This window comes from Dermochelys coriacea, chromosome 24 (assembly GCF_009764565.3).
Source record: "Dermochelys coriacea isolate rDerCor1 chromosome 24, rDerCor1.pri.v4, whole genome shotgun sequence".
NCBI classification, from domain to species: Eukaryota; Metazoa; Chordata; order Testudines; family Dermochelyidae; genus Dermochelys; species Dermochelys coriacea.
In genome coordinates, this window is record NC_050091.1 from 10,406,386 (window position 1) to 10,421,539 (window position 15,154).

A 15,154-nucleotide genomic window follows, 5' to 3' on the forward strand; every position below is an offset into this window, starting at 1 on the left:
TCTTTACTCAGGCCTAATATGATGGTGTCCTGTTTGCAAATTAATTCCAGTTCTGCAGTTTCACACTGGAGTCTGTTTTTGAAGTTTTTTTGTTGAAGAATTGCCACTTTTAAGTCTGTTATTGAGTGACCAGGGAGATTATAGACGTGCTAGCTAGTAAATCTGCTACTGTGAAAAGTGATATTTGTTAATATCACTTTTCACAGTGGATTTACCCAGCCCTGGCAAGATGGGGGACAAATTAAGTCCTACACAGGGAGGTGGGAAGGTGTTGGGGAGGACCAGGGGCAATGGGGGGGGGGGTGAGGCCAGGACTGGAGCCTGAAGCCCTGCGGCTGGAGGTTGAAGTCCGCTGCCATATGCCAAAGCCTGCAGCCCATCACCACAGGGCCGAAGCCCAAGCTCCACCACCCCCGGGAAGGTGGGGACTTACACTGGCCGCCTGCTCCTACAGAGTTTGTGGCTCCAGAAGTGGGCAAGGACCAACTCCTACAGGTGGCCCTGGGGAGGGGCAGCTGCTTTGTCCCTCCCCCCATCACCACCCAGCAGGCTGTGGCCACAAGAAAAGCCCCTGGTGGCTGCATGTGGTCATGGTGGCTGCATTTGAGAAACACTGACCTAGTCTGATGTCCTGCGTCACAGGCTGGAGAATCTCACGAGGCAATTCCTGCAGCATGCCCAGCAGTTGTGTTTGAGCTAGAGCATGTATTTTAAAAAAGAAAAGGAGTACTTGTGGCACCTTAGAGACTAACAAATTTATTAGAGCATAAGCTTTCGTGAGCTACAGCTCACTTCATCGGATGCATTTGGTGGAAAAAACAGAGGAGAGATTTATATACACACACACACAGAGAACATGAAACAATGGGTTTATCATACACACTGTAAGGAGAGTGATCACTTAAGATAAGCCATCACCAGCAGCAGGGGGGGGAAAAGGAGGAAAACCTTTCATGGTGACAAGCAGGGTAGACTAATTCCAGCAGTTAACAAGAATATCAGAGGAACAGTGGGGGGTGGGTGGGAGGGAGAAATACCATGGGGAAATAAAAAGAAAAGGAGTACTTGTGGCACCTTAGAGACTCTCTAAGGTGCCACAAGTACTCCTTTTCTTTTTGCGAATACAGACTAACACGGCTGCTACTCTGAAACATGGGGAAATAGTTTTACTTTGTGTAATGACTCATCCATTCCCAGTCTCTATTCAAGCCTAAGTTAATTGTATCCAGTTTGCAAATTAATTCCAATTCAGCAGTCTCTCGTTGGAGTCTGTTTTAGAAGCTTTTTTGTTGAAGTATAGCCACTCTTAGGTCTGTGATCGAGTGACCAGAGAGATTGAAGTGTTCTCCAACTGGTTTTTGAATGTTATAATTCTTGACGTCTGATTTGTGTCCATTCATTCTTTTACGTAGAGACTGTCCAGTTTGGCCAATGTACATGGCAGAGGAGCATTGCTGGCACATGATGGCATATATCACATTGGTAGATGCGCAGGTGAACGAGCCTCTGATAGTGTGGCTGATGTGATTAGGCCCTATGATGGTGTCCCCTGAATAGATATGTGGACACAGTTGGCAACAGGCTTTGTTACAAGGATAGGTTCCTGGGTTAGTGGTTCTGTTGTGTGGTGTGTGGTTGCTGGTGAGTATTTGCTTCAGATTGGGGGGCTGTCTGTAAGCAAGGACTGGTCTGTCTCCCAAGATCTGAGAGAGCGATGGCTCGTCCTTCAGAATAGGTTGTAGATCCTTGATGATGCGTTGGAGAGGTTTTAGTTGGGGGCTGAAGGTGATGGCTAGTGTCGTTCTGTTGTTTTCTTTGTTGGGCCTGTCCTGTAGTAGGTGACTTCTGGGTACTCTTCTGGCTCTGTCAATCTGTTTCTTCACTTCAGCAGGTGGGTATTGTAGTTGTAGGAATGCATGATAGAGATCTTGTAGGTGTTTGTCTCTGTCTGAGGGGTTGGAGCAAATGCGGTTATATCGTAGCGCTTGGCTGTAGACAATGGATCGAGTGGTATGATCTGGATGAAAGCTAGAGGCATGTAGGTAGGAATAGCGGTCAGTAGGTTTCCGATATAGGGTGGTGTCTGTGACCATCGCTTATTAGCACCGTAGTGTCCAGGAAGTGGATCTCTTGTGTGGACTGGTCCAAGCTGAGGTTGATGGTGGGATGGAAATTGTTGAAATCATGGTGGAATTCCTCAAGCACTCCCAGCTATCTTCGAGACACCACCGATTTCCTGAGGAAACTACAGTCCATTGGTGATCTTCCTAAAAACACCATCCTAGCCACTATGGATGTAGAAGCCCTCTACACCCACATTCCACACAAAGATGGAATACAAGCCGTCAGGAACAGTATCCCCGATACTGTCACGGCTAACCTGGTGGCAGAACTTTGTGACTTTGTCCTGACCCATAACTATTTCACATTTGGTGACAATGTATACCTTCAAATCAGTGGCACTGCGATGGGTACCCGCATGGCCCCACAGTTTGCCAACATTTTTATGGCTGACTTAGAACAACGCTTCCTCAGCTCTCGTCCCCTAATGCCCCTACTCTACTTGCGCTACATTGATGACATCTTCATCATCTGGACCCATGGAAAAGAAGCTCTTGAGGAATTCCACCATGATTTCAACAATTTCCATCCCACCATCAACCTCAGCCTGGACCAGTCCACACAAGAGATCCACTTCCTGGACACTACGGTGCTAATAAGCGATGGTCACATGAACACCACCCTATTTCGGAAACCTACTGACCGCTATTCCTACCTACATGCCTCTAGCTTTCATCCAGATCATACCACTCGATCCATTGTCTACAGCCAAGCGCTATGATATAACCGCATTTGCTCCAACCCCTCAGACAGAGACAAACACCTACAAGATCTCTATCATGCATTCCTACAACTACAATACCCACCTGCTGAAGTGAAGAAACAGATTGACAGAGCCAGAAGAGTACCCAGAAGTCACCTACTACAGGACAGGCCCAACAAAGAAAACAACAGACGACACTAGCCATCACCTTCAGCCCCCAACTAAAACCTCTCCAACGCATCATCAAGGATCTACAACCTATCCTGAAGGACGACCCATCGCTCTCTCAGATCTTGGGAGACAGACCAGTCCTTGCTTACAGACAGCCCCCCAATCTGAAGCAAATACTCACCAGCAACCACACACCACACAACAGAACCACTAACCCAGGAACCTATCCTTGCAACAAAGCCCGTTGCCAACTCTGTCCACATATCTATTCAGGGGATACCATCATAGGGCCTAATCACATCAGCCACACTATCAGAGGCTCGTTCACCTGCGCATCTACCAATGTGATATATGCCATCATGTGCCAGCAATGCTCCTCTGCCATGTACATTGGCCAAACTGGACAGTCTCTACGTAAAAGAATGAATGGACACAAATCAGACGTCAAGAATTAGAACATTCAAAAACCAGTTGGAGAACACTTCAATCTCTCTGGTCACTCGATCACAGACCTGAGAGTGGCTATACTTCAACAAAAAAGCTTCAAAAACAGACTCCAACGAGAGACTGCTGAATTGGAATTAATTTGCAAACTGGATACAATTAATTTAGGCTTGAATAGAGACTGGGAATGGATGAGTCATTACACAAAGTAAAACTATTTCCCCATGGTATTTCTCCCCCCCCCCCGTTCCTCTGATATTCTTGTTAACTGCTGGAATTAGCCTACCTGCTTGTCACCATGAAAGGTTTTCCTCCTTCCCCCCCCCCCCCCGCTGTTGGTGATGGCTTATCTTAAGTGATCACTCTCCTTACAGTGTGTATCATAAACCCATTGTTTCATGTTCTCTGTGTGTGTGTATATAAATCTCTCCTCTGTTTTTTCCACCAAATGCATCCGATGAAGTGAGCTGTAGCTCACGAAAGCTTATGCTCTAATAAATTTGTTAGTCTCTAAGGTGCCACAAGTACTCCTTTTCTTTTTGCGAATACAGACTAACACGGCTGCTACTCTGAAACATGTATTTTAAGAGACCCCCAATCTCAATGTAAAGATTCCAAGTGCTGGGGAATGCATCACACTCCCACGTAAACTGTTCCAGTGGTCAACAGTCTGCACCTTATTTCTAGTCTGAATTTAGCTAGCTTCAGCTTCCGTGTCCCTTTCCAGCCGCTGCATCTTATTCTGCCTTTAAGAGCCCCTCGGGCAGAGAAGTACCCATGTACGTTCTTGAAAACCATGATTAAGTCACCTCTTAACTTTCTCTTTGATAAACTAAATAGATCAAGTTTTGTTTGTCTCTCAGGCAGGTTTTCCAATCCTTGAATTGTTCCTGTAGTGCTTTCCTCAACTCTTTCTAATTTGTTAGCATTCTTGTGGCTGCAGACACCAGAACTAAACCCAGCAACCAGTAATGGCCCCACTCACGTATAACCTATACAGAGGCGACAGCATCTCTTTGCTGCCACCCGCTAGCTCCCTTACATACCTGAAAATTGTATTTACCCTCTGAGCTAGAGCATCACCCTGCGAGCTCATGTTCAGTCGGATTCCTTCTGCCACGACCCCTCAGTCCTTTCCAGTGTCCCACACTCCAGGACACAGTTCCCCATTTTATACGTGACCCACACTCTGCAGGGCCGTGCATGTGGCAGTGTTAAAACATGAGCACCCTATTCCTTTGCCAACTGGCCCAGATTGATCTGTGTAACTGACGTGTCATTATTCACAATGAATCAGTGGACAGGTGGCAGCCACAAATTTTCCCAGCTAAGATTTTATGCTTTCTTCCAAATCGTTGTTCAAGCAATGAACAGCACTGGCCCCGTACCAATCCCCGAAGGACCCTATTAGAAGAGATCTCACTGGAGGATGATTCCCCATTAATTTTGAGAGCTATCCTTAACCAGTTTTTAATCCATTTAATATCCCATTACCACGTTAACGGCAGCTTTTGCCCCCCCCCCCATCTTCAATGAGATCAGGATTGGGTCTTTAAATCCCTAACTGCAAGACAGTTTAATCCCCTTTGATCTGACAGTGCATTACTTTTCACAGCCAAAAGGTTCTGGGTTGATAAGGTTTAAGAAAATTAACTAGCTGCCCTTTGTTACTGTGCTAAAATTGGGTACGGGGCTTGCACTGAGCAGGTAAGAGCAGCCTGCATGGCAACTCCGATCCTAAAGCTCCGGGGACGCAGAGGGCTGCATGTGCTGATACGAATGCAAGATCAGGGCCTAAGGATGACAAGACCTTCCCCTGGACCAGCAGCTTTGTTATAGCCTAGGGAAAAATTCCACTCTCAGCTCCACCAGTGTCCATGGAGCTGAACCTGTGTATGGGAGAGTGGAATGTGATGCTACTTTAGGGCCTTTATTTTCAGAAGGGCTTAGCACACGGAGCACTGAACCCTTTTGAAACTCCGGCCATAAGCATGGTGCAATGGGAGCTGCCGAGCCCTTCAGCAAACCCAGCCCCACGTGTCATTTAGAGGAGGAACCGAGCTAAGCTCTTTCCTGATGCCTGCAGCTGATCCACATGGAGGCCCAGTGACACCAATGGGACTGAGTGAAGCTGCCAGATTGCACTGGGCTGCCTTGGCATCTAAAACAGTCCATTTAAACTATGAACAAACCCCCAGTGTTCCTGCTCCATGGAAGAATGGCTCCAGATGCCTCAAACTTCCAGTATGTAGGTGGGCACTGTCCTGCCCCCTGTTGGCAACACCCATGGCTCCTCCTGCTAATCAATCAGAGTCCGTTGCCAGGGCTGTAACAAACCGCAGGGTCCAGGACTGGGGCACAGCTGTTAGGAACAGTGAGTTTTAAAAAGGGGACATTGCTTTATTTTTAAGCACCCCTCCCTTGCTGCGACACTGCTGCGGGGCACTAAGGACTTCATCCTGAACCCCTTGCTCAAGCCCTCAAGAGTGCAGGGTGCTTGTGGGGAGTTGCTGTGTGTGTGTGTGGGGCAGGGGGAGAGGATCCTTGGCTGGCAGGGAACACCAGGCCCAGCTGCGGTTGCATGACATTAGTTTTAAACATTGTGAGTGTTACATACAAGCTCTCCGTGCACCCCCCTTAACTCAGAGCTCCGTGGGATCAAGCCTTTCTGATCCAGCCTGGGTACTCCATGTCAAAGTGCGAGAAGTGAGTTCTGCCCTGCTGCAATGGTGAAGGAAGCTGCAAGGGGTCTGCTGCAACCAGCAGGGGGCAGGACACACCTGCCTGCAGGTAAGGAATTAAAAAGCCAGGATATACCCCACACCCACCCACTGAGGTTTACGCAAGCAGGGCCCTGTCTTTCAAACTAGCAGAGTCCTCTCCAGCTGCAGCAGCTCACTGCAGCCCCACACTCACTGGGCTCGGGTCCATGCATCGCTGGACACACCATGCCAGTTCCTTGCACATAGTCTGAGAGGGGACAGAGCTCACCTAGGGCTGGGGTAGGAGCATCACTATACCTCCCGTCCGACAGTGGGGTACCCTTGCTGCTGCCCTTTCCTACTCAGCCCCAAGTGTAAGGCCTTACCAAATTCCCGCTCCATTTTAGTCAATTTCATGGTCATAGGAGTTTTAAAATAGTAAATCTCATGATTTCAGCTATTTAAATCTGAAATTTCATAGTGTTGTAATTGTAGGGGTCCTGATCCAAAAAGGAGTTGTGGTGGTGGGTTGCAAGGTTATTGTAGGGGGGTTGCGGTACTGCTACCCTTACTTCTGTGCTGCTGCCGGTGGCAGTGCTGCCTTCAGAGCTGGGCAGCTGGAGAGCGGTGACTGCTGGCTGGGATCCCAGCTCTGAAGGCAGCGCCACTGCCAGCAGCAGCGCAGAAGAAAGGATGGCAAGGTGTGGTATTGCCACGCTTACTTCTGCGCTGCTGCCTGCAGAGCTGGACCTTCAGTCAGCAGCCACCATTCTCTGGCCGCCCAGCTCTGAAGAGAGCAGTGCAGAAGTAAGGATGGTGTGGTATGGTATTGCCACCCTTACTCCTGAGCTGCGGCTGCTGCCAGGGCGCTGCCTTCAGAGCTGGGTGCCTGGCCACCAGCCGCTGCGCTCTGGCTGCACGGCTCTGAAGGCCATGCAGGAGTAAGGGCAGCAATACCACGACTCCCCTAAAGTAATCTGGTGACCTCCTGCAACTCCCTTCTGGGTCAGGACCCCCAATTTGAGAAACGCTGGTCTCCCCCATGAAATCTGATCTTTTGTGTACTTCTACCCTATACTATACAGATTTCATGGGGAAAAAAACAGATTTCACAGTCCATGATGTGTTTTTCATGGCTGTAAGTTTGGTAGGGCCCTACCCATGTGCAAACCAAGGCCTGAGAGATGGGACCAGGAGACACCTCTTTATGCCAGAAAAGAGCAGAGCCTTCCAATCACCCCCGCCCCCAGAAAGAGCAGTGGGAGGAGGGGCAGCAGCTCAGTCAGTTGCTGGATGGGACTTGGCCCCACACATCAGGGCAGGCTGGATTCCAGCACTGGGGCTCAACCCCCTCTTTGCTCGTGTCCCCCCAGAGGGCAACAGGGTCAGAAGTCTGGTCCCCTCTGACAGCCCATTTCTGGACTATTCCCCCCATGGCTCCATACACACAGGGGTGGGGTCTCCCCTACCGCCTCCCCCAGACACCGCAGCCCCCCTGGATGGCCAATGTGACGGGTGGATGGGGTTGGATTTAGCAGGCACCGCTCAGCTCCCCTGCCCTACCTCCCCTGGGCTGTTGCTGCCATGTAACGGGCCTGGCCAGGGAACCGCTTGCTGCTCCATCTGCTGGGGAGCCCAGCACAGCAACACCCCTGACTGAGCCTGGGGGCAGCAGAGTCCCATTGCATGTGTGAGACAAGACACACTGGGGCAGGGCAAGGCCCCAGGGTCGGGGGGGGGGAAGGGGTGCCCTGGCCCCCAGTATGGTGGAGAAGGAGCAAGGGCTTCAACACTCGCCAGCGTCTTTCATCTCAGGCCTTTGTTCAGATGAGGACGTGGCAGGTGTTAACTCACGTGTCACCTACAATGTTCCCTCTAATTTTTGACAGGCCGTGTGCGCAAAAAATTTCTTCTTTGCAATTTTTGTGCGCGTGGTGTTTCACCATGTGCGCGGGGTTTAGGATCTGTGTGCACACACAGCTTCGAGGGAACAGCGGTCACCTAGCACCTTCCATGTCTTGATCTGGACGAGGCCACTGATTCAGCCTCAGCCCCAGGGAGGCAGGGAAAGACCACCCCCCCCTCCCCGACCTTTGGACAAACTTGATAAACTAAGGCACAGAGGGGGCAGTGACTCACCCAAGGCCACAGAGAGCCAGCAGCAGAGCTACAAATAAAACCCAGGAGTCCTGGCTCCCACACCCCACTCTGTTCACAGCCCTGTCCCCATTTCAGGAGGGCCAGACCCTATTTTCCAAGCAACCCTTCCCCACTCTGCCCCTCTTACTTCAGGCTATTTCCACAAAGTTCAAAGGTGTGTCCTCTCCCTAAGGTCCTCCAGCTTCCCAGCTCCCTGCAGGGGAGCTCATGGGTCTTTTTAAGGCAGTGGTAGGTGGCAAGAATGCTCCTCCCCCTGCTCGGTCCCAGTGAGATGTCTCTCTAAAGCACCTTCCCTTGGAATGTACCCCAAAAAGTATCTTCTCCCCATGAAGGACATGCACCATCTCAAATACCCCCTCACCCAAACTCTAGGCTCTCCAACCTGATTCCCTGGCTGCCAGGCCAGCTCCTGCCTCCCAGGCCTTTCAAATCCTCGCACACCCCTCAGGAGGACTGTAATCCCATCCAGGGGTGCCCCTTGGCTTTCCAGCTGCCTGGGACATAGTGGAAGGAGGCAGTTTGGACAGGAGCCACCAGAGACTTATCTCAGGAAGAGAAGCATGACCACCCCTGAACCCCCCACTGGGCCACCACCTCCCTCCCCCTGGGAGCTGCATTTCCCTTATCAGCTGCCATCACTTCCTCCTAGTGACAGTGGGGGTGGAGGTGTCTGCTTAGCTTCACCTGCCTCACTGGCAGCTCTCTCCCCACTCCTTCCCCTCCCCAAACCCAGAGCCCTTGGGGAAGGGCTGCAATTCAGTATCCCTTTGGGTGGAGTGCCATTGTCCCTATGCTGGCTCGCTCCCTGAGAGCCTGCAGGGATCCCTTTGGCACCAGCTAAGCAGGGTCAAGCCAGTTCAGGATTTAGAGGGGAAACTGAAGAACATCTTGTGCTGCATGTGGTCAGGCCCTAGCTAAGTCCCATACTTAAAGCACAGTGTGGAGGGGAGACCTCTTCATGGCCTCTAATCAAGCTGAAACGCTGGACTGACTGTGCAGCACACGATGCAAGGGGATACGGTCGCAGCATGGTTATAGCAAGGCTACAGCCTAGGCCTTCACCAGCGCTCTTGCGCCAATCTGCCAGCGTGACGACTGGAGCAGGCACTGTGCTACTATCAAGACATCAGAGCTAAATCCTGGCACTTGCGCTCACTGAAGATCCCGGGGTACTTTTCACGAGAGTCTGGGTGCTGGCAGGGGTCAGTGGGGGTGGAGTGTGGTGTGAAGGCAACAGGGCTGCACTGTGCTAGGACTCCCATGGGTGCTAGAGCAATGGCGGGCGAGTGACAGAAGTACCCAGGGGAAGTCTAGCTCTAAGACCAGACTCTCCCCTGGCCCCAGAAGGAAGCTGAGCGAATGGAGCGGACAGCCTGGGGAGGAAGCAGTTCCGCACGCAGAGGAGGAGAGAAGAGGGAGACGCAGCTGGACCCCAGCTAGGCCCAGGAAACCTGCTCCAAGGCGAGCACACCTGCTAGTGCTTTGGCTGCACTTGTTCTTTGTGGGGCTGCCTGGTAAGCTGATGCCGCTCGACACGCAGCAAAACCAACACTGAAGGGTATTTAATTGCAGCACAGACATGCTCAGTGGCTGTCTATGGGGCTATTAAACTACTACAGCCCAGCTGGCAGCGCTGTACGAGACTCACGGGCCAAACACACAGTTGCTTTATTTGGATTTAAACTTTTCTCCCCTTCCCACACTCGAGCCAGGGGTTGCAGCCCAAAGCAGATGAGGACTTGGGGTCTATTCCCAGATGTGCCATGGACCTGCTGCAAGCCCTTGGGCAAGACCCCTCGCCCTCGGCCTCCATCTCTACCCTGCATCTCATCTTCAATCGTGAGCTAATCGGGGCAAGCGCTGTTTTCTTGTTTTAAGTACACACAGCATCTAGCAGAATGCGGTCTCTCTGATCTCAGGTGGGGTCTCTGAGCTCTACAAATAAATAATAAACATCCCGCCATTGGACTACTGCATGAGAACCTGAAGACAGACACAGAGCAGAGACGAAAGGGAAACTGGCCAGTTTGGTTTAAGAGAAAAATGAGAAAAATGCAACGAAGAATTTGCACAGCAGGATGGGTTAGTCCTGTAATAAACTCCCTCCTTTTGAGCGCCTTGGGGTTCATTGTTACACAAGGAAGGAAGTGTCATTTTAGGGGAACCCATCCCCATCCATGGGGGATCCCGCAGAGGAGGGGAAGTGCGTATTGATCACTTCTAACAGCAGTGATTCTCCTACCTGTGGGAGCAAGTGGGGGGCGGGCGGCTGTCCTGCTTCCCCGAGCAGACGAGACGCTAGCCTCAGTGATCAGTTTGGTGACAGGCTCTCGCTGAGCGCTCACAGGCAGTGGTACAACAGTAGGGAGTCCTGTGGGAAATTGAAACAGCAGCAGCTCCAAATCACATGCCAGCTCGTGAGGCATAACAAAGAATTTCACAGCGGCCCTGCTACCAGCACAGACTGAAAATTGATCAGAGTCACTTCGAAACAGACACAGCACACCATCCCATTGCAGATTCTGGGCCTGAGCCCCTGCTGCTCCCAGGAAAGGGATAGCGGTCACCACAAACCAGCGGGTATGACCCTCATGTCACCACGTCAGCAAAGATCAAACGTCCAGACGTGAAACTCTGCAAATTACATGGAAAAGGCCACCTCTTCTTAGTGTACCGCTGCTACCACATTCTTTTTAATTTGAGCTGTTGGCACAACCCATCTTGGAGCACCGTGCCAGCACGCTGTAAATCAGTTTGCTCCCCATGGGATTAGCAATGAATTAATGAGGGCAAGAACTGTCTCTGGGCTGTGTTTGTGCAAGTGCCTAGTGCAATGGAGTGCTGGTTCCCAGGAGTGGCTCATTTCAGGTTGTTCTGTGCCAGGCCCGTTCAACCCCGCTCTGTGGTGTGTCAGTTCAGACCCACCATGTCAAGCCTTGTGTTCAGTCAAATGGGTTGGCAGAAAAGTTTGTAAAAATAGCCATAAATAGTAAAGACATTGATTTAAAAATAAATATCCCCTCCCCCAGGGACACGTCTACACTGCAATTAAACACCCATGGCTGGCCCGTGTCAGCTGACTCAGGCTTGCAGGGCTGTGAACCTACAGTGTAGACATTTGGGCTTGGGCTGGAGTCCGAGCTCTGGGACCCCGTGGGTCGAGAGGGTCCCAGAATCCAGACTGCAGCTTGAGTCTTAATATCTACACTGCAATTTTACAGCCCCATAGCCCGAGCCCCACAAGCCCGAGTCATCTGACATGGGCCAGCTGTAGGTGTTTAATTGCAGCATAGACACACCCAGTGGCTTCTCTACTGACACTGTTAAAACTGCTACAGCACAGCTTACAGCATTGTACAAGCCTCACAGGCCAAAGGACATAAGCTTTTGTGCCAACACCTAGCAAACGTCTTGGGCCAAAGACAGATCACCCTGAAGTAGTTAAGTAAAGACACATGAGCTTGAATCTGGAATCAGAGAAACAAGAGCGTCCACTCAACTGCAAGTGGGAGAGGAGGTTAGATTTCAGGCGGCTGACAGGTACCTGATACAGCATCAAGACCTCACAAGGCCTGAGGTCAGCCCTACACAAGGGACACAGAAGGCATCTAAGCACAACCAAAGAGTGCACCGACTCTGTTTCTGTGGGCCATCCCAATTGTCCCAGTAGCACAACCTGCCCATCCAGTCACTGACAATGGCAATGCACCAGGAGCGGTCTGGGCTCCAGAAGCAGAGCTGTTTGGGAAATGCCACATTAGCAGAAAGGCACAATGGTCCAGACACAGCAGCAGCATCACCAGCCCTAAGCACTGAAAAATCATCAGCTGGGTTTAAAACCCACAAGATATTTAAAAACAAAAACAAAAAAACCCCACACACATACACATTTTGGGTTCTTTTTATTTGCGTTCTGGTTTCTAAGCTTAAAAGTTACACTGAGGTCACATTTTCAGACTTTCCCCTGCAATCATAATGGCTAGAAACTTGCATTTTATAGACAAACCAAAGCTGAGATTCTTACATATTCATGTGACTCCGGGAGCTGGGGCTTAAAGACAGACACTAAATATAGTGTGACTCATGATAAAGTCACAAGTTGGCAATGCTGCAGTCCCTACTGACAGATGTTCAATAGCAGCAAAAATAATCCTCTCAGGATGGTACAAGAGCCAAGGACCAATGGATCCAGCTATGGAACCACCTTCCTGAGCCATTAGCTGAGTCTAGACTCAGAGCAACTTTAGAGACACAGAGAACCTGGCCCTTGGACAAAGCCCGTTACTGGAGTGACATACATAACCCTCCTGCCCCCCCCCAGAATAAAAACCAACAATTCCCCCTATAAGACGAGCTTCTTACCCCAAAAGGGAGCAGAACCAAAGATTCCAAGGAGTCCAGTTGCTAATGGATATTACATGGGAGGTGCCCACATGCTACATGGTGAGTGGCAGTACAAGCCCTGACATTGCCTGATCCTGACCTGCCTACCTACTCGATCCCCTTTGGGAGAGTTAGTAGCTGGCTGGACCCCTCTGCATTTGGCTGAGGTTGTGTTTTATTTGCATTTGATTTTCAAAGAAAAGGAAGATGCAAGAGGAAGCCCTGGAGTCAGTGACCCCTGACCCCTCTCATGTGACAGAATCTTTGTAACCCTGACCTAGATCCCTTCATGAGCCACCTGACTGCTGGTGTTGGCGAGGCTTGGATTCACGGTACTTCCATCCTGTTAGAATGGCACATCCTCTTTTATACAACGCTTGTGCAATACTTCCTTAGCCAATAGTTTAGGGCTATCTTTTCAAAAGTCTATTAGTCTCCCTCCCTAAGTAAGGAGGGCTTTCTGTTTAAGGGGATAGGAAGATGGGGCTGTTGCATCCTTAGTTTTGTATTTTTTATATATCTTATACTTTCCTGAGTCAGTTCTGTTACAGAATTAAAACCCAGACAAGTTATGTGATAAACAAGTACTCAAAGTTTAAAATGTGGCTAACGCTTTTCCCTAAGATTTGAGTGCATGAGCTGCAGACTTGCACTGCCTCTATGGTCCAACATAGATCACAGACAAAGATCTGGTCAAGCAAGTCTTCACTAGACAGCCACAAACAAGGTGGTTTCTTGCTGGCCATAGTGTAAATGCTGAGATTTAGTGCAGAATTAATGAGGGCCAAGGCAATGAACCAGCCAGCCTTGTATAAAATGGCACACTTTTACTTTGCAGGCTACATCTGTGAGCACCGGAACAAACAATGGAGGCCAACAGGCGATGAATCCACCAGTTACAATCAGAAATATCCTACACCGTGCCATAGATCTTCAAGTTATTAGTATGTAAATATCCACGCAAAGCATAACAATTGTTTCCAAAATGGTTATAAAGACACTTATGGAATAAAGAGGCAAACCCCGTTGAGCAGTCTGGTAAGTTGTTGATAGAAACCCTCAATGGGAAATGTAACAGTACCAGGGAAACTGAGATAAGCCAACATGGTCTGATAAGAAAACCCTGTACTTTTTATTTGTCTCGTAAGGCCTCCTTTTAACCACAGTCAAATGTCTCTCAATGGCTAGGTCTAACAAACTAAAAGTGGAAGCTCCTAGGGCAACAAACATATAGCCTTTCCTAATAAGCCAGATTGTGTAAGACAGTCTCGGAGTTTTCCTTCCAGGCATAAGAAATGTTACTTAGTAAACTGTGCCAATTAACAGATCACAGAGAGTTACACTGCCAACCAAAAAGTACACACAGTTGTGCAATTTGCCCTATGGAAAAACATCAACACCATCAAGCTCTCCAGGACTATGAAACTACATATGAACAGACATGCAACATTTGTTAAGTCCATGCGATCAGTTGTTTTTTCTCCTAGAATATGTTTCATTGAGGGCTGAAATTGGACTCTTCCATCTTTAATCAATAGGTCTGAACGACTCATTCTCTTTCATACAACGGCAATAGTTTCTTAGCCAGTAATTTACAGCCAATTGTTTAAGAGTCCATTGGCCTCCCACCCCACATAGAGGGATTTCTGTCTGGGTCATAGCAGGATATGGAGAGGCAGTTCCTGTCAAAAGGGAAGTAGGTTGCACAGGATCCCATGTACTTGTGCATGTGTTAGAAATGTAGGCAGTAGGGCAGCTGGGCCAACACAAAATAGCCCTGAACCATTCATCTCCCCCCTTTTCTATATTACCTCCTCAAATCATGCCCTCTTCCTTAAAAGCTGTGCCTTTTAATTTTCCCCCAGACTCTCTGCAGTAGGCTTTTAGATATCCCAACACTTGTTTTCAGTAATTGCCCAGGGCTCTCATCTACTGTCTTGTATTATTTAACTGCATAAAGCATCTAGGGTTAAGGCGTTATATAAAAACAGAAAAATAATTCTTTAGGGCCCCTTAAATGCGATGCTAGACAAAAACAAAACAACATAGTTGTTGCTAGGGTATTATTTAAGGGATGTCTTTCTGCTGAAAAATAATTATTTAGTTATGGAAATGAAGTAAACTTAATTTCCCGTTCTTGGCATCTCTTTAAGCTGTTGCAGATACATTCAATTTAAAAAACATGTTTACATTATTTTTTTAAATTTGTGATAGAAACTTGAAATAAAATATTTAAAAGCTAATTTTATTTAATGTTAATCCTGTGATTAAAAATTCTTTTGCTGCAAACACTAAATTCTTTTAGAAGACAGGATGTGGTGGCTTGAGGGGATCGGTTTCTTCAGATAGGCCATGTCTCAATTATTAAGTAGAAGGAAAAAATGGCCCAAATAAAGGCTTTGCTTTTCCACAATTGACAAATGCTAGCCCTGTATAAACTGTCATTATTTTACTAGACCGCTACAAAATA

At 48.9% G+C, this 15,154-nt stretch overlaps 1 protein-coding gene and 1 pseudogene across 4 annotated transcripts in view; both read right to left on the reverse strand.

Moving 5' to 3' along the window:
* The window catches only part of LOC119847971 (zinc finger protein 628-like), a 53,233-nt gene that overhangs the window by 22,941 nt on the left and 15,138 nt on the right, over window positions 1-15,154 (reverse strand). For all 4 annotated transcript variants that reach the window (XM_038383265.2, XM_043502090.1, XM_038383261.2 and 1 more), the window contains exon 4: window positions 10,544-10,672. In XM_038383265.2, coding sequence (XP_038239193.1) covers window positions 10,544-10,672 — 129 coding nt within the window. The remainder of the gene's footprint in view (window positions 1-10,543; window positions 10,673-15,154) is intronic.
* On the reverse strand, window positions 13,254-14,761 carry LOC119847698 (annotated as a pseudogene).